The sequence below is a fragment of the Polyodon spathula genome, chromosome 23 (genome assembly GCF_017654505.1).
Source record: "Polyodon spathula isolate WHYD16114869_AA chromosome 23, ASM1765450v1, whole genome shotgun sequence".
NCBI classification, from domain to species: Eukaryota; Metazoa; Chordata; class Actinopteri; order Acipenseriformes; family Polyodontidae; genus Polyodon; species Polyodon spathula.
Window position 1 is genome coordinate 27,736,356 of NC_054556.1, and position 19,691 is coordinate 27,756,046.

The 19,691-nt window shown below is 40.7% G+C and overlaps 2 protein-coding genes across 3 annotated transcripts in view; one reads left to right on the plus strand and one right to left on the minus strand.

Moving 5' to 3' along the window:
• LOC121297681 (regulating synaptic membrane exocytosis protein 4-like) overlaps window positions 1–5,334 on the plus strand; it is a 23,948-nt gene extending 18,614 nt beyond the window's left edge. Inside the window, exons 3-7 of one of the 2 annotated variants that reach the window (XM_041224120.1) lie at window positions 65–154; window positions 2,359–2,471; window positions 2,733–2,834; window positions 2,951–3,090; window positions 3,442–5,334. In XM_041224120.1, the coding sequence (XP_041080054.1) occupies window positions 65–154; window positions 2,359–2,471; window positions 2,733–2,834; window positions 2,951–3,090; window positions 3,442–3,660 (664 nt within the window). In that variant the 3' untranslated portion in view covers window positions 3,661–5,334. The remainder of the gene's footprint in view (window positions 1–64; window positions 155–2,358; window positions 2,472–2,732; window positions 2,835–2,950; window positions 3,091–3,441) is intronic. The other variant, XM_041224121.1, reaches the window with a different exon arrangement.
• Window positions 5,335–13,928: 8,594 nt separating this feature from the next.
• LOC121297851 (actin-binding Rho-activating protein-like) lies at window positions 13,929–15,710 on the minus strand. The gene is made up of 2 exons (XM_041224391.1): window positions 15,034–15,710; window positions 13,929–14,698 (listed from the first exon to the last, which is right to left on the minus strand). The coding sequence occupies exons 1-2, from the start codon at window positions 15,652–15,654 to the stop codon at window positions 14,261–14,263; spliced, it is 1,059 nt and encodes a 352-aa protein (XP_041080325.1). The 5' UTR covers window positions 15,655–15,710; the 3' UTR covers window positions 13,929–14,260.
• Window positions 15,711–19,691: the final 3,981 nt, after the last annotated feature.

The following is a 19,691-nucleotide window of genomic DNA, read 5'->3' on the forward strand; positions in this document are numbered from 1 at the left end:
CTTGTTAATAGTGTAAAGCTGCTTCTTCCATGTTCCAGATTGTAAATGGTGGTTTTGCTTTCAGACTCGGAGTGTTTGGAGTAAACGGCTATGGGAATCTAGCCCAAGAACTCCCTAAAGGTCTCCAGGAGAGTGTGGAGTTTGAAGGTCAAGGGTAGGTAACAGTACAGTGAGCTGTGGACCCTGACAGCGTCCTCTATCCTAATGCACAGCACACTGAGGCAGATTCACTGTCGTGACCCTCGGGGATGCTCAGTGGAAGAGTGGGGGATTGTATTTAAATTACTCACTAAGAAAGATCATTTAGAGCATCCTTCTGGGCCTCTCTGCGACTCTGTCATAAATCTGCTCCTGTAAGAGAGAGAGAAAAAAGAAAACAACTATTTCATCTGAGACCAAAACCCACAAACACTGGAGTCTTTATTATGAATGCTCTGAGAAGATTGTGGGGTTTATGATCTAACTAGCTTTAGAAAACGTTTCTATAGTGCCTTTCACAGTGGACCACAATCACAAAGTGCTTTACAAGATACAAGGCTAATTCATACATCTATAATATAAAATATACCCCAATGTGTGATTGGATGCATTTAATGAATTATTGAATACATTTTGTAATGGGGGGGGTTCATTTGTAACATGTTGTATATATCATAGTGATGTTTGTGGTATTTGGTTCAAAGGACTCTTCTGTGAATAGTACGCTGGATCATTATTAGCACACACACAGACACATCTCTACTAACCTTGACATTGGAACTCTGCTATTCTTGGCACGGTGCTGCAAATCTTTTTCCTGGATACATAGTGTAAATACATTTAAATAAACAATGTGCCTGGGAGTGATTCATGACAAGGAGTAGAGGCAGATAGACACCCCAACAGCAAAGAGTTAGTCTGCTTCTTAACACTTGAAGTGCCTATAATCACTGTGCATTTACAGCAGAGTAACTGCAATGTTATTATGCTCCCCAACCCCTTTCTGATACAGTTGTGTACTTAGATATATCATGCAAAACGTTAAGTACATTGTAACAATGCATAATGCCTTTGCAATTATGTGTAAGTACACACACTAAGCAAATACTGTATAAATGCACACTAATTAGAGACACTTAATGTAAAGTGTTACCTGCTGGTTTTAGTGAAAAGGGCTTGCATGAAATAACATTGAGCATTCAGACAGAGAGGAACCCGGTCACACAAAATAAGCAAAGCTGTTGCAGCACTCAGTCTCTGGCACAGTAATGCTCTGCCATGCATGGCAACCACACCAGAAAGCAAGGCTTTACGTCTGGTCTTGTGTCTTGAGATTAGGGCTGCAGGGTGTATGACATGACTGCAGGAGACCGCAGAGTCAACAAGGAGACCATTGAAAAGGAATGACCTGCTTGAACAGGCCTGATGGGTGTTTGTAAGATAAATGAAGGAGTGCTGCAGCTCTCAGGAGACTTCTGTTCTGTGAATCTGACAGCAGCTGGCTAGAGCTGTCCCAGCACTGCTTTAAAAATAGATTCCAAAAAAGGAGGTCAGAACTTTACAGAGACTGAGCCAGAAACTAATTATCTACCTTACCCAACTCCACCAAGAGCCAGAGGAACTAACAAGCACAGTAGAAAAGAGGACAGATGCACATAGAGAATGTTACATTAAAGAATGTTACTTGAAATTAGGAATAAAAAATACTTTTTAAATTGCAAGTTGTTAATTGTGTCAATGGAAATATACAGAATTTACAATCTGCTGTTGTAAATTAAATAGGTTCCATTGAAATGTTTTATGATGGTTGCAAAGTGCTTGTTTACAAGCTGGCCATGCTAGTTAAAGAGATTATAATGAGAGCAAAGCAGTCGGCTGGAGACCCATTTCACTCTTACATCTTGATTACAATGAGAAGAATTCATCTAAGAGTCTAGGTACTGTACATTACAGCTGACATCAGACATCAGTTAATGCTGCTGGTGGGTTTTTTATACCTATGCTTTAGGGACTAGGCAATGATGAACAGAACTCAATGCATTTCCTTGTGTAGCTGCCAGACTACATTGTCGCTCCAGAAGAATAGACTAGCTGTGCTACTGTCAAGTCTGCAAGCATTCCCTTTGTCCATGCTTGGATAGAAATTTAACAGAAAGCTCAAATCACTCAGACTCTGCAGCATGCGCTCTGATTGATGTTTCTTAAACTCCACTGCACAGTAATCCATGTTGTCAATCAATGCATGATTGACGCACGGCTTTGTGTGTCACAGGTTCTGTATAAAAAGTGTAAACTGTGCTGTTTGCAAGGACGGCTTTGCTCTGCCTCTTGATTCTTTTGGATTTATACTATAGATATTTACATTTATCGATTCTGCAGCCTGAATTACAGTGGGGTTTGCCTTGCGTCCGACACTCAGTTGAGTGACTTCCTGGATGGAATGGGCCCGGCACAGTTTGTTGGACGCCAGACATTGGCTACGCCATCAATGGGTAAGAAACGGCTTGCACAAAGATTTACACATTAAGTACATTGTAGCTATGCAATTATGTGTAAGCACACATGTATTTACTAAGTAACTACTATGCAAATACACAGTATTTAGAGGTACGGTGTAAAGCGTTACCCAATTTTCATATGCTATGAAATCATGTCATAAACATACACACAATGTGGTACAGCAGGCTAGTTTGACGATGCAGTGCAATGGTTGTGTATGAGCAATGGTATCGGGTGTTCTACTGGTTTTGCAGGGGACGTTGAAATTGGATTGATGGAGAGAAATGGCCAGCTGGAGGTGGAGATTATTCAGGCACGAGGTCTGACCCCCAAACCGGGCTCCAAAACAACACCAGGTAAAGAACACACGAAAACAAGACGAGGAAACCTCCCTGCAAACCCTGGAGTGATTCATCAATAGCGAGTGTGCCACTGTGTTTCATTATTTAAAATGGTATGTTTCTGGTTTCAGCTGCATATATTAAGGCATACCTGCTGGAAAACGGTATCTGTGTTGCAAAAAAGAAGACAAAGTGTGCTCGCAAATCACGAGACCCCATTTACAACCAGGTTCTCGTATTCTCCGAAAGTCCTCAAGGGAAAGTCTTACAGGTGAGTACGACTGGATCCTTTTCCTGCCCCGTCTACATTTAACCAAACATCTCAATTGCAATAAAAAAAAAAAAAAAAAAACTTTTTACAAGAAAGCAAAGCAGGAGAAAAAATAATATTAAAAATTATTACAGCAGACTATTCATGAACTCAACCACATAGATCAGTATCACAGCCAACATATGCCCGCCTTTGAGAAGCTTGGACAGTGTGAACACAAGATGTCAGAGAAAGTCATTCGCGTTCCATTTCGCTCTGAGCTGCATCGCAGTTAGTCCTGAATCTAGTCCGCTATCATTGGCTCTTTTCTTAACCCACGCTTCTTTGTCTCTTTGTTTTGTGCTCCTGCAGGTGATCGTCTGGGGGAACTACAGCCGCATGGAACGCAAGTGTTTCCTGGGCGTGGTGCGTGTGCTGCTGGAGGAGCTGGATTTGTCCAGCATGCTCATTGGCTGGTACAAGCTCTTCCCCACCTCCTCCATGGTGGACCCCACCATGGCGCCGCTAATCCGGCACTCCTCGCAGCTCTCGCTCGAGAGCACTGTCGGCCCTTGCTGTGACAGGTCATAACGGCGCAAGAGAAGCAGAACACTGCTTTTTATATGTGTTTCTATCTTTCCGTGCTGGAGGCCCTGTTCCTTAGCACGCTGCATGCTTGATCAGATTCTCCAGGACCCCATTGCAATGGGGGACAGCGCCACCTTCGGAGTATGAAGGGAAGACAAAGACTAATGGCCCCGGACTCTAAAACAAAGTAACTCATACCGCCTCTCTGCAGTAGGGTGGTAACAGAGTCACGCGATTTTAATCTCCAGGTTCACTTTGCAGAGCTGAGCATCTGAGTTGTTACCTCACAGCGCAGATGCTGTTAATGGGAGGGTTCATATCTGGAAAGTGGACAATTCTTGTTAATAAACGGGCGAAGATGAAGAGTCTATTAGAAGTTGAAAGGTATAATATCAGGAAATGTATTTAAATAGGAAAAATAAGGTCACTATTGTTTTGTTCTTAATTAATATTTATAAACGCGCCGCAATGTTTAAAATGTTAGATACTGTACATGTTTATTGCAGTGCTTCATCCAAAGCTTGGAAGAGCTTTCAAGAAATCTTGTGCTTGTAAAGCCTGGCTAGTTCTTGAAGACTTGTACGGTACAACAGCAGCTTTCACTGCATTGGAATACCTGCCAAATTACCAGTAAGTGTCATTAACCTGTGACTGTTGCTGTTTCTGAGTGAATGGAGGAGACTTCTTGAACTGACCACGAAGAATACAATAGAAAAAAGAAGGCATAACCTTTTCTAGCGGTAGGATCAAAACAAGAAAACAATAAATGGTGTTTCTTTGCATCAGAACACTTAATATTTACACAGTGCTGAACACACAGTACCCTGCACAGTAATAGCACAGGAGCACCTTTCTATTAGAGACTAGCGTGCTGTCAGTGCATTGCTGCTGTGTACTGTGCAACTGCAGAATCCTGCAGTTTCACATTTGCATTTTATTGTATTTGCATTTCTTTGTTTTATCCTCAATAATAAGCCAGACAGCAATTCATTCTAACAACGAAAGCAAAGGTGACAGAGAAAGCATGTGGCTACTTTTATTGGACTAATGAAAGGCGTATTAATATTGATTAAGGGTTAGGGTAAATGAATGTTAAAAACAAAGGGGCTGTCACTTGGGCACTTTGCAGCCTGGAATGTTTTAATTACCTGCACGTCTGCACTGAGCCAGGGTCTCTTCTTTCCACTCTCAGATGGAATGAGCAATGCAGGCTTTGAGGTGCGGATCTTGGTTAGGTATGCACGATTGTAGCACTAGTGTACAGCATGATATATTATATTGTAGTTTGATGAGAAGTGCACATGAAATGCATGACAGAGGTAGTTGTTTTTGGGGTGTGGGGAGAATGGGGGTGTAACATCATTGGCAATGCTGGATCAACCGTTCACTTTTACAGAGTGATCGGTGAGCAGCAGACCAGAAAGGTTTCTAAAACAAAACTATCAGATTGAATGTGAGAATGACTTTCAGAAAGTGGAGAGAAACCAATGCAGTGTGCATTACTGTGAACCACAAACTGATAAAGACTACGAGAAGTGATGCATTATATAATAAAGTATAGGGATCATGGTTTCACATAGTTTAAAAACACGCAGACACTCTTACAGTGGACATGTACTCTGTGCTTGCACGCACACACACACACATTCTTACAGTGGACATGTACTCTCTTGCACGCACACACACACATGTACTCTGTGCTTGCACACACACACACACACACACACACTCTTACAGTGGACATGTACTCTGTGCTTGCACGCACACACACACACACACACACACACACACACTCTTACATGTGACTCTGTGCTTGCACACGAACACCACACACCACACACACACCACACACCTTACAGTGGACATGTACTCTCTGTGCTTGCACGCACACACACACACACACACACACACACACACACACACACACTCTTACAGTGGACATGTACTCTGTGCTTGCACGCACACACACACACACACACACACACACACACACACACTCTTACAGTGGACATGTACTCTGTGCTTGCACGCACACACACACACACACACACAGTGGACATGTACTGAATGACACCTGTACATGTGCACGAACGTGCGTGGTGTGTGTGTGAGAATGTCACCTGTACATGAGACTCCTGTGCTTGCACACACATTGCACGCACACACACACACACACTCTTACAGTGGACATGTACTCTGTGCTTGCACACACACACACACACACACACTCTTACAGTAGACATGTACTCTGTGCTTGCACGCACACACACACACACACTCTTACAGTAGACATGTACTCTGTGCTTGCACGCACACACACACACTCTTACAGTAGACATGTACTCTGTGCTTGCACGCACACACACACTCTGACAGTGGACATGTACTCTGTGCTTGCACGCACACACACACACACACTCTTACAGTGGACATGTACTCTGTGCTTGCACGCACACACACACACACTCTGACAGTGGACATGTACTCTGTGCTTGCACGCATACACACACACACACACTCTTACAGTAGACATGTACTCTGTGTTTGCACGCTGTGTTGGGACTCCTTGTTCTGAAAGACATTAGTTACAATGTGTATTATACTGTGTAACCCAGCGATCAGCACTTACTCTGTTTTTTGTTTGAGAGAGTTTTATTATAACAGACGCACTTGTCTGATGTGCTGGCTTCAAATTCTGGCAGGACTAAAGAATTATAAATTAGATGACTACTCGTTGTTCCTTAAAGTGTTAATAACAAATAAACTAACTTAACATAACTGCTCTAGAGAAACTGTATGTAGCGTTTTCAAAGTGCCAAAGCTTTTCAAGAGTCAACACACACACACACACACACACACACACACACACGCATATATATATATATATATATATATATATATATATATATATATATATATATATATATATATATATAGAGGCATATATATATCTATTAGAGGCAATCCGTCAGAAGAGATGCTCTTCCTTGCTCTGTTATCTATTGGAGTAACCCTGTGTTGTTTTAAACATTACACATTTAAACAGAGATTATCAACAGAAATATATACTGTGTTTGTGTGTGTATATATATATGTGTATACACATACACACACATAACTTTTTTTATTCTTAAGAAAAAACATTTCAATCAAATGCTATTTTCATTTTGTTTCTTCTTCTGTAGCAAGCCATGATTTCCAGTGCCCTCCAGATAAACCCAGGCTTGTGTTAGTTCTGAATGTATTTAACACTTACATTAGAAGGGAGCAGGCTACATGTGGAAGGGCTAGGTGTCAGTGTAGTATAGGAGCTGTTAATTTAAAAAAACACATTCCAATTTTAAGTAACTGACTACTAAATATATGTGTGTATGTATGTATATATATATATATATATATATATATATATATATATATATATATATATATATATATATATATATATATATATATATATATGCACTTGATCAGATTTACTTGTCATTGTAAGGGCATCTGAAATATTTTCCTAATGTTAACAATAATTATAAAACTAGTACCAGTAAGTAAAAAAACAAAACGATTTGGACTGAATGAAATTCACAAAGTATTGTTAAAACTTCTTAATGAAGTGCCACTAAAGACCCTTTCACACTGTCACTCCTACCCAGGTCCTGACCCGGGTTCTGGCTACCCGGGTCACAGTCCCGCACAGTGTGAAACCACGTACCTGGATCGTACGAAGGGTCCCCCGGGTCGCAGCGACCCAGCCCAGGATGTGGGTCGACATGCTTTGACCCGGGATGAGCGAGACAAATAACAGCCAGCCACGTGCGTGAAGGGTTCACTTCCGCAAGGAACATTTCTGTTTATTCTGTTTAGCCATATTTTTGTTGCTTGAGCCACATTGCAGCCGGGATGAAGAAACATTGGCTCTAATCCAGAGACGCTTGGATGGAAGCGTCAGTAACAAGCTGCTTCCGGGGCACTGATCCGCACATTGTGTACTGTGACTGTCACCCGGGTCAACCCTGCTTTATCAAAAGCAATGTGAAATTGTGTAGCCGACCCGCATGACACCGGGTCCTGACCTTGGGTAGGTTCTGACCCGGGTAGAGCATGCCAGTGCGAAAGGGGCTTAAGACTCAACCTTAGACTGACAAGTGTGACCTGAATCTACTATTTTAGCATTTCTACTGGTGTGATAGTGCCCTCTTCTTGCAACACTGTATACAGAACCACACAGGGTAGTTTTAGAATGGATCAGGAACAATAAAATGGCATTCCGAGTCCTGGAAACATGCAGGCTGTTGAGATTTACTAGCCACTGCAAGATCTTTAAACGGAAACCTGTTTACATAATATTATTGAAAGATACAAATATAAGTCAGTTGGGAGTACTTAAGTATTCGAAACAAAGATGAGCATGCCAGGACCATCAATGCTTTTTAAATGTGCTGGTCGTGATCCTGTAGTTCAATGGTTGAAAGAACACGTTTTGTGAATGTTGGCAATTTATAGCTATTTGGTGTATCTTTATTTTATTGCAGGAGCTAGTTCATGGTTCAGGCAAAAAGGTTTTCCAATCCTGAACTTTTAAATCACTGAATTAATAATCCATTTGGCAGAAGTGGATATACAGTAGAAGGGACCGAATGAAAGGCAAAGCAATTCCCTTTTCCTAAGATAGAATAAAACAACAGAGGACTTCAGTAAACCCGGATTACTGAGACAACAGGGCCAGTTCAATAATAATAATAATAATAATAATAATAATAATAGTGGTACGTTTCATTACTGTAATCACTTGCAGCTGTGAACAAGACCAAACGATGTTGTAATGTTTGAAACACTGACTCTCTATTTACTGTATGTGTTTTCTCTATTATCAGACAGCAGGGTGTCGCGTTAATTCTGCCAAGGGGATTATCACTGAAATAATTGACACTTTTATATCTCAGTGCCGAGCACGAATGCCAGCTATTACTAGAACAAGACCAATAACTGAGGGCTGTGCAGTGTGACTGGTCTTCACAAAGCAAGTTTAAACTCCGGGTACAAACTTGCGATGGTGAGAGCAAACTCGATTTCAAATCAACGCCGCTGGTTACCCTTAAGCGTTGATGATGCGTGACTCCCTGCTGTAGCTTCCTTTAAGCCAGTGTGTACATATGAAATGTGACTGCTATGAAACGTGTGTGTCTCTCAGTAAGCAGCCTTCAACACTTTTGGTTGGATGCTGCCGTTTCTAGTGGAGAGGTTTTCTCACAGATGTAATAATTTATTACGTGTACATTGCGTTCTTTAAACAATGGTGTGACAGTTGAATAAGGCACAATTTGATGTTGTTGGTAAACGACTACAATTGTTAATAATAAAAAGATGAATCAATATTCACATTTCTTTTCTGTGTTTCAGATACCTGTGGTTAGCTTTCTCCTGAGAACTGAATCCAAATCTATATTCAGTAACAGGCTGATACATGTTTAAAACAGACCATTGCAATGAACTGAATCCAAATCTATATTCAGTAACAGGCTGATACATGTTTAAAACAGACCATTGCAATGAACTGAATCCAAATCTATATTCAGTAACACAGTCACAGGCCAATACATGTTTAAAACAGACCACTGCAATGAACTGAATCCAAATCTATATTCAGTAACATGGTCACAGACTGAACTGAATCAAAAGCTATATTCAGTAACACAGTCACAGGCTGATACATGTTTAAAACAGACCACTGCAGTGAACTGAATCCAAATCTATATTCAGTAACACAGTCACAGGCCAATACATGTTTAAAACAGACCACTGCAATGAACTGAATCCAAAACTATATTCAGTAACACAGTCACAGGCTGATACATGTTTAAAACAGACCACTGCAGTGAACTGAATCCAAATCTATATTCAGTAACACAGTCACAGGCCAATACATGTTTAAAACAGACCACTGCAATGAACTGAATCCAAATCTATATTCAGTAACACAGTCACAGGCCAATACATGTTTAAAACAGACCACTGCAATGAACTGAATCCAAATCTATATTCAGTAACATGGTCGCAGGCTGAACTGAATCCAAATCTATATTCAGTAACACAGTCACAGGCCAATACATGTTTAAAACAGACCACTGCAATGAACTGAATCCAAATCTATATTCAGTAACACGGTAACAGGATGAACTGAATCCAAATCTATATTCAGTAACACAGTCACAGGCCAATACATGTTTAAAACAGACCACTGCAGTGAACTGAATCCAAATCTATATTCAGTAACATGGTCACAGGCTGAACTGAATCCAAATCTATATTCAGTAACACAGTCACAGGCTGATACATGTTTAAAACAGACCACTGCAGTGAACTGAATCCAAATCTATATTCAGTAACACAGTCACAGGCTGATACATGTTTAAAACAGACCACTGCAATGAACTGAATCCAAATCTATATTCAGTAACACAGTCACAGGCTGATACATGTTTAAAACAGACCACTGCAATGAACTGAATCCAAAACTATATTCAGTAACACAGTCACAGGCCAATACATGTTTAAAACAGACCACTGCAATGAACTGAATCCAAATCTATATTCAGTAACACAGTCACAGGCTGATACATGTTTAAAACAGACCATTGCAATGAACTGAATCCAAATCTATATTCAGTAACATGGTCACAGGATGAACTGAATCCAAATCTATATTCAGTAACACAGTCACAGGCTGAACTGAATCCAAATCTATATTCAGTAACACAGTCACAGGCCAATACATGTTTAAAACAGACCACTGCAATGAACTGAATCCAAATCTATATTCAGTAACATGGTCACAGGCTGAACTGAATCCAAATCTATATTCAGTAACATGGTCACAGGCTGAACTGAATCCAAATCTATATTCAGTAACAGGCTGATACATGTTTAAAACAGACCATTGCAATGAACTGAATCCAAATCTATATTCAGTAACATGGTCGCAGGCTGAACATCCAAATCTATATTCAGTAACACAGTCACAGGCCAATACATGTTTAAAACAGACCACTGCAATGAACTGAATCCAAATCTATATTCAGTAACACGGTAACAGGATGAACTGAATCCAAATCTATATTCAGTAACACAGTCACAGGCCAATACATGTTTAAAACAGACCACTGCAATGAACTGAATCCAAATCTATATTCAGTAACATGGTCACAGACTGAACTGAATCAAAAGCTATATTCAGTAACACAGTCACAGGCTGATACATGTTTAAAACAGACCACTGCAGTGAACTGAATCCAAATCTATATTCAGTAACACAGTCACAGGCCAATACATGTTTAAAACAGACCACTGCAATGAACTGAATCCAAAACTATATTCAGTAACACAGTCACAGGCTGATACATGTTTAAAACAGACCATTGCAATGAACTGAATCCAAATCTATATTCAGTAACAGGCTGATACATGTTTAAAACAGACCATTGCAATGAACTGAATCCAAATCTATATTCAGTAACACAGTCACAGGCCAATACATGTTTAAAACAGACCACTGCAATGAACTGAATCCAAATCTATATTCAGTAACACGGTAACAGGATGAACTGAATCCAAATCTATATTCAGTAACACAGTCACAGGCCAATACATGTTTAAAACAGACCACTGCAATGAACTGAATCCAAATCTATATTCAGTAACATGGTCACAGACTGAACTGAATCCAAATCTATATTCAGTAACACAGTCACAGGCTGATACATGTTTAAAACAGACCACTGCAGTGAACTGAATCCAAATCTATATTCAGTAACACAGTCACAGGCTGATACATGTTTAAAACAGACCACTGCAATGAACTGAATCCAAAACTATATTCAGTAACACAGTCACAGGCTGATACATGTTTAAAACAGACCACTGCAGTGAACTGAATCCAAATCTATATTCAGTAACACAGTCACAGGCTGATACATGTTTAAAACAGACCACTGCAATGAACTGAATCCAAATCTATATTCAGTAACAGGCTGATACATGTTTAAAACAGACCATTGCAATGAACTGAATCCAAATCTATATTCAGTAACATGGTCGCAGGCTGAACTGAATCCAAATCTATATTCAGTAACACAGTCACAGGCCAATACATGTTTAAAACAGACCACTGCAATGAACTGAATCCAAATCTATATTCAGTAACACGGTAACAGGATGAACTGAATCCAAATCTATATTCAGTAACACAGTCACAGGCCAATACATGTTTAAAACAGACCACTGCAATGAACTGAATCCAAATCTATATTCAGTAACATGGTCACAGACTGAACTGAATCAAAAGCTATATTCAGTAACACAGTCACAGGCTGATACATGTTTAAAACAGACCACTGCAGTGAACTGAATCCAAATCTATATTCAGTAACACAGTCACAGGCCAATACATGTTTAAAACAGACCACTGCAATGAACTGAATCCAAAACTATATTCAGTAACACAGTCACAGGCTGATACATGTTTAAAACAGACCACTGCAGTGAACTGAATCCAAATCTATATTCAGTAACACAGTCACAGGCTGATACATGTTTAAAACAGACCACTGCAATGAACTGAATCCAAATCTATATTCAGTAACAGGCTGATACATGTTTAAAACAGACCATTGCAATGAACTGAATCCAAATCTATATTCAGTAACACAGTCACAGGCTGAACTGAATCCAAATCTATATTCAGTAACACAGTCACAGGCCAATACATGTTTAAAACAGACCACTGCAATGAACTGAATCCAAATCTATATTCAGTAACATGGTCACAGGCTGAACTGAATCCAAATCTATATTCAGTAACATGGTCACAGGCTGAACTGAATCCAAATCTATATTCAGTAACAGGCTGATACATGTTTAAAACAGACCATTGCAATGAACTGAATCCAAATCTATATTCAGTAACATGGTCGCAGGCTGAACTGAATCCAAATCTATATTCAGTAACACAGTCACAGGCCAATACATGTTTAAAACAGACCACTGCAATGAACTGAATCCAAATCTATATTCAGTAACACGGTAACAGGATGAACTGAATCCAAATCTATATTCAGTAACACAGTCACAGGCCAATACATGTTTAAAACAGACCACTGCAATGAACTGAATCCAAATCTATATTCAGTAACATGGTCACAGGCTGAACTGAATCAAAAGCTATATTCAGTAACACAGTCACAGGCTGATACATGTTTAAAACAGACCACTGCAGTGAACTGAATCCAAATCTATATTCAGTAACACAGTCACAGGCCAATACATGTTTAAAACAGACCACTGCAATGAACTGAATCCAAAACTATATTCAGTAACACAGTCACAGGCTGATACATGTTTAAAACAGACCACTGCAGTGAACTGAATCCAAATCTATATTCAGTAACACAGTCACAGGCTGATACATGTTTAAAACAGACCACTGCAATGAACTGAATCCAAATCTATATTCAGTAACATGGTCACAGACTGAACTGAATCAAAAGCTATATTCAGTAACACAGTCACAGGCTGATACATGTTTAAAACAGACCACTGCAGTGAACTGAATCCAAATCTATATTCAGTAACACAGTCACAGGCCAATACATGTTTAAAACAGACCACTGCAATGAACTGAATCCAAAACTATATTCAGTAACACAGTCACAGGCTGATACATGTTTAAAACAGACCACTGCAGTGAACTGAATCCAAATCTATATTCAGTAACACAGTCACAGGCTGATACATGTTTAAAACAGACCACTGCAATGAACTGAATCCAAATCTATATTCAGTAACAGGCTGATACATGTTTAAAACAGACCATTGCAATGAGCTGAATCCAAATCTATATTCAGTAACACGGTAACAGGCTGAACTGAATCCAAATCTATATTCAGTAACAGGCTGATACATGTTTAAAACAGACCATTGCAATGAACTGAATCCAAATCTATATTCAGTAACAGGCTGATACATGTTTAAAACAGACCATTGCAATGAACTGAATCCAAATCTATATTCAGTAACACGGTAACAGGCTGAACTGAATCCAAATCTATATTCAGTAACACAGTCACAGGCTGATACATGTTTAAAACAGACCACTGCAATGAACTGAATCCAAATCTATATTCAGTAACACAGTCACAGGCTGATACATGTTTAAAACAGACCACTGCAATGAACTGAATCCAAAACTATATTCAGTAACACAGTCACAGGCTGATACATGTTAAAATATGAAAGGAAATATGTTTTATTGCACACATACAAAGTTAAAACAACGTCACAATGATCTCATTTTAATATACAGAATATATCCTGCTTTTAATTAAAAAATACAAAAAAAGTCCAAAAAAATGTGCAAACTATCACAAATGAACCATCAGACTCTGGAGCATACACACAAAGAGAAAATCGAGTTAAACAGTATTTCTAAACCCTACACGTCCTTCTTTAAGAAGACTCCCATTCTTTCATTTTGAAAGAAAATAATAATCATCAAGCAATCGGCATAATACAAATTGCAAAATCAAACATCAGTACAAAACCAAAAAAAGCTCTAAGCCAGTAGGGTGATAATGACATCATCGTCCTGCCCCTTCCACAGCATCTCACCCTCGAATTGAACCATGCCGTGCTTCCTGCATCTCAGCAGGATCCCCACCACTTTATCGGAGATCTTGACGTATCTGTCGAACAGCCCCCCGAAAGTGATGCAGATGCGCTCGTCCTTGCACTTGACACCCATGTCTCTGATGATGAAGCACATCTCCTCCATCTCTTTGTGGATGTGCCTCTCTGCTCTCCGCGCCCTCTCAGCGGTCTTGCTTCCCTCCTTGGGTCTCCCATAGCCCTGGTCCCCCTTCAGTAGACGGCAGGCCATGGCGTGCTCGTAGTCGAAGTCCTCACTGAAGGGATTCAGTTTCTGTTGCTCGCTGTGTTGCTCTGACCACTTCTGCCAATTGCTTCTCAGGTCTCCCATGTTAGATACCTTAATCTGGAAAAAACAATTCCATTTTCAAGATTAATATAGTGCCCGTGTCTGTGTTTCAGAGCCCAAGATATTAACACTGGAGGAGAGGCATTGAGTTGAACCCTTGTTTCAGTCCCTCCTGGATCTCTTAACTGTACTTATTAATTACACTATAAACAGTGAATAACAGCACACATGTACTAATGCTAACCCAGCCCCTATACTAGACACACAGTACAAGGCATGGGAACTGTTTATGTACAGATCTCTGCCTCGAAAATGCTGCTTGTTTTACATTCTCTATCCTTTTTTTCCTACAGTTGCTCCACATTTCAGTTTTATTTTAGGGTTTCTCTCACCTTGGGTCTCGCGCTTTTCCTTGCTACGCCCCCTTCAGGCTTGTCTTTATTCTTGTTCTCATCGTCGGTCTCACTGGAGCCCCCCTCCTCTCCCAGCCCACTGTCCTCGGTGTCTATGCTGCTGCTTCGGGAGCCCAGCTTGCCCTGTTCCTCCTCCTTCTTCCAAGTCTTCATCGCGTTGACTGCCTGGCTGCCGCAATACCTCCGGCGCGTGGGCGACATGTTCCCCAGGAACGGTTTCGTTTCGCTGGGCGTGATCTGGTTGGTGTTTATTTTTTCTGCAATGAAACTAACCAGATCATTTCCGCAGTCGCTCTTTTTAGGTCTGATGCCTTTGGAGACGCTGCCCGTTCTGATCGTCACTCTGCTCCGCTCTGGACTCTTATCTATCTCGGCTCTGGGTGCCACAAAGGGATTGGCTTCAGTTTTCTCAGACTCTTTTGCTCCTCTTTCTTCTGTCACAGAGCTGGGAAACCACCCCTTGGGGATTGCGTCCTGCTTTCCCGAATGCTCTACCGCCCATGTCTGCCAGCTCTTGGCTAAGCTGCTCACCATGGCCGCGCATTTGATCTTCCTTACGGCCCTGCTGAGGGGTCTGTTCTCCTGCGCTGCTGAACTCATTGCTGGATTGGGATGATCGCGAGGAGGTGGGAGCCGCTCTCTGGCTCGATCCTAATCCTTTGCAGCCCTGCAGACAGTGTAGAGCCTTTAAATAGAGGAGCGCATACTGTAGGGTGTGTTGTCACTGAAGCTACGCGTGGCATTCCTCAACACATGACCTTCTCAGTGACCCTGGCACTCACATGGAATTTCCCTCTTTGGAATTCCAGTTGGGGGGCAGGAGGAGGAGGGGGAGGGAGGGTTAGAGCTTTCACAGCACTGCTGTGAATGAACTTCTATAGAAACATACAGAGCTTAGCCCACCCTTGGTATTGTGCCTGCTGTAGACAGCCTTGTGCAGTTAATGCTTTTCTGTATTCAAACCCCTGCATTTGAAAACAGTGTCAGCAATGCAAACCATATTCTTGTCATGCTGTCCAAATATGCTCTAAAATATGAATGGGTTGAAATGGTAATGGAAATTCCTGCAAAAAAAACTCAGGGAACGTCTTCCTGGTTCACTGAGGGGAAGCGCACGGAGACAGTGTGACGGTAACATGCACGACGCACGAGCATGGTTTCCAATTAAAAAACACATCCTAGGAGCAGCCTCCTTAATCCTCCTGGCCTGTTCTGAATATCACAGCTGTGTTCAGCACAGGATTCCTCGCTGCCTTCGTCACCACAGGACTCTTTCTTTAAATGACATTGTATCACCCAGGTTAAAAGCAGATGACAACACACTTCTAAAGACACATTAAATATATAATATAACCTGTTGTAACTTATACACTAACAGAAAAATGATACACTAAAAAAAAAATTAAAAAAACACCTTTTAAAACCAATGTGACCCAGTTTCAATAAACAGGATTACAGCCTTTGTTAAGATAAGAGCTGTAAAATCACCCCTTAAGATACATCATAAGAGTTAGAGTCATCCTCCAGCATTATGGCGTTAAAATACTGGGGTTTCTGCATCATTTTAAACATGACACTATATATATATATATATATATATATATATATATATATATATATATATATATATATATATATATATATATATATGAATGAGCCCTCATTTCAGTGAACGTGTGCTTGTCTAGATCAGTGGTAATTGGAGAAAAGCACGTGCCTCACTAAGTCAGTGTATTTTTAGAAGATTAGGAAATGAATGATGTGATAGGTGACACGACAAAGGAAACATGCCTGTGGAATTGTCAGCAAGGCTCTAGGTTTCAATTACTCCCAGGTCTGGCTGGAATAGCATCACCAGATCAATGGTGAGTCTTCGTTCATTTAAACACAGCATCGCCTGCGGGGGGATTTTTCAATACGCTGAGTATCAGGAGACCCAATATACACAGTAATGGCAGATCAAGAATTAAACTTGCCCAATGGATACATTCCGTAAGGCTGATCAATCTGACTCTCTGCTACACTGAATGATCATTTATAATATTGAGTACATGTTACTGTGAAAAACAAAACCACTGATCACAGCAGCAAGTGAAGCGCTCTGATCAGGGTGTGGGGCAGGCAGGGGCCCTGAACAGGTTTTTATTGTGTGTTTGAAAAATATATGTGCTAAATACAGTAGCGCTGAGGTTAGAATCTCCTCCCTGCTAAACCAGGCATGAAATGTGACCAGGAGCTAACTGGTTACTTGATGATCACTTCCACCTGCTCACATGATATAATAGGAGCTCTGAGGAGTGAGTGTAGACCAGCAGAGGCTGTGCTTGGGGTCCTGCACCGTGATTGCACAAAGCTTGGGTCAGGTCCTGATTTGGATTTTTGTTTGTTTAACCTTTTTTGATTTATTTAATTGGTTGGTAAAGAAGTTTTTAAAGCTGCTATCTCCTGTCTCCTTCCTCTGCTATTGCCTTGACTGTCCTGCTACCCTCTTTCAGGGTTCCAGCATTAAAACAAGCCCTGCAGCTTCTATGCTGCCTTTTCCCCTCACTAGTTTACTTTGATGCAGGAATGCGTTTGCCAATAATTACCGCTGGGCACAAATGGCAGCTGATTCCTTGGAACAGCTAGAAAGTATTTTTACTGTCAGCTGTGATTGAAAAGGCGTCAGATTACTCCACAGAGGATCTGTGTGAGCTGGCCTGGTGACCGGGCCATCCTTCTCCACATGCTCTAGATTTATAGAGCTGTCTCCCAATATGACAGCTTCTCATATTAATGATCAGTTTGAGTGCTCCTGGACTGCTGCTTGGAAACATTTCATGAAAACAAAGGAGAATATAAGCTATATTTAAATAGGACAGTGTGACTCTTCACTGCATAATCAATGTATAGACCTAAAGTGATTCATGTTGCATATACAATAGTAGATACTGGTGTTGGTGGAGGGTAAGTGGCTATATCAATACATACATGCATTGGGAACCAGTACAGTTTTCATGATTTAGCCTGAAAAAATCATTTGATAAACGTGCATGTGAAAGCAAGCAGCGTTGCTTCATTTAAAAAGCATGCTTACTGTACTTTTTTTTTTTTTCAATTTAAAAAATGTCGAATAGCGATATGAATGCGGAAATATTTCTAACGCACCATTAGCAGATATTACCTTTAGAAATGCCAATACAGAAATAATTACTGCAGCGGGGTTAACAGTGAAGAGTCCATGAGCTGTGCTCTGGGGAAGCGCAGAATGATGGATTTTTAATGCCACATTAAAATGAGATGGCATTGCGCGTCATTTATTATTACATCCTAATAACCAGACTCTTAGAGGTGCCATTTATAGTGAAGTTAAATGAGATCTCGGGACTGTATCTGAGGGCTTTCATTTCTATTACTGTGCAACACTTTCCTAATAGACACCTCGGACTTGATAAATCTTTATTAAAAGCCTCCCCTTGCAACATATAATAAAAGTGCTTGTACTGGAATCTAGTTATTCTTACACTGTCTCTGCAGAAAATACAACAAGCAGAAAGCCATAACGTTTTGACATTGCACCACATCAGCATTATCAGATATAAGCATCACATAACTGCACACTGCTGAACAGTTAATTACAATCCTTTCAAAGTCTGTAAAGCATGTTGGGATGTACACAGTGTGGAGCACAATCCATGCAAGCCTGTCCCGTCGTTTTTAGATCTGAGTCTGATGTCTCCGAGGCAGCTGCAATAGGATTTATTATGTTTTGGAAATAAAAAGGCTCCTGGCTTATCCCCTTGGGAGATGATTAATTCAAATCCTGTTCCACCAGTGTCCACGTGTCACGCCGTGTCATGTGGCACAAACACAGTGATGGAAACTGCAGCGTGTGTATGTGTGGAAGCCAGGAATCATTACTTCTCATATCAACATGCAGGGCTGTTTTTCTTCTCACTCTCTGGCCTTGCACAATGTGTTATTTTCCACAACCTTCTTCCATTGCATACGTGTGTATCTTACTTAATTTACCCTTATCTGGAGTCAGTTAGGCAGGGAGCAGTGATAAGAACAACTGTACTGCTCCAGTATTAAATCTCTAATGGATTCAATATTAAAATGTATAAAAGCTAAGTGAGGAATAGTGGCACTGTGCACATGTACTGAGGAAACTCAGGAATCCAGGGCAGATGCACCTGCTTGACCCTTCGTGGCTCGCCACTTAGGAGAAGATTCCACTCTATCCTGTGCACTCTGACCTCTCCATTCTGCGCTGTGACCGCTCCAACACAAGCCTAATCACAGGGAGTACTGAGCCGGGTGCCTTTCCTGTACAGCGTGGTGATTGAGTCTCCAAATAAAGAACGACCAGCCATCACATTGACACATTTTATAAACCAAGCCTGAGGCAATGCTGTTTTTAAAAAGGAAAAGCACAGAGCTTTTATCTTCTGCGTGAGACATCGAGAGTAGCAAAAATAGATTCTAATTTTCCCAGTCCAAGAATTTGAAAAAGATGATCTCATGGTGCTAAATGTGCCCTTGCTTGAGACTTGTGAAGAAGACAGGTGTAATGAGGACTAGCGAAGGGATATGCAACTTGACTCTGCCACACAGGGTAATCCTGCCCACACCCTCCCACACCCCCCATGCTTTCT

Excerpts from the sequence above, each read along its gene's own strand:
- LOC121297851 (XM_041224391.1), bottom strand. The coding sequence starts at position 15,654 with ATGAGTTCAGCAGCGCAGGAGAACAGACCCCTCAGCAGGGCCGTAAGG. Across the intron at positions 14,699-15,033 it reads GGAAAAGCGCGAGACCCAAG|ATTAAGGTATCTAACATGGG; the intron begins GTGAGAGAAACC and ends TGTTTTTTCCAG.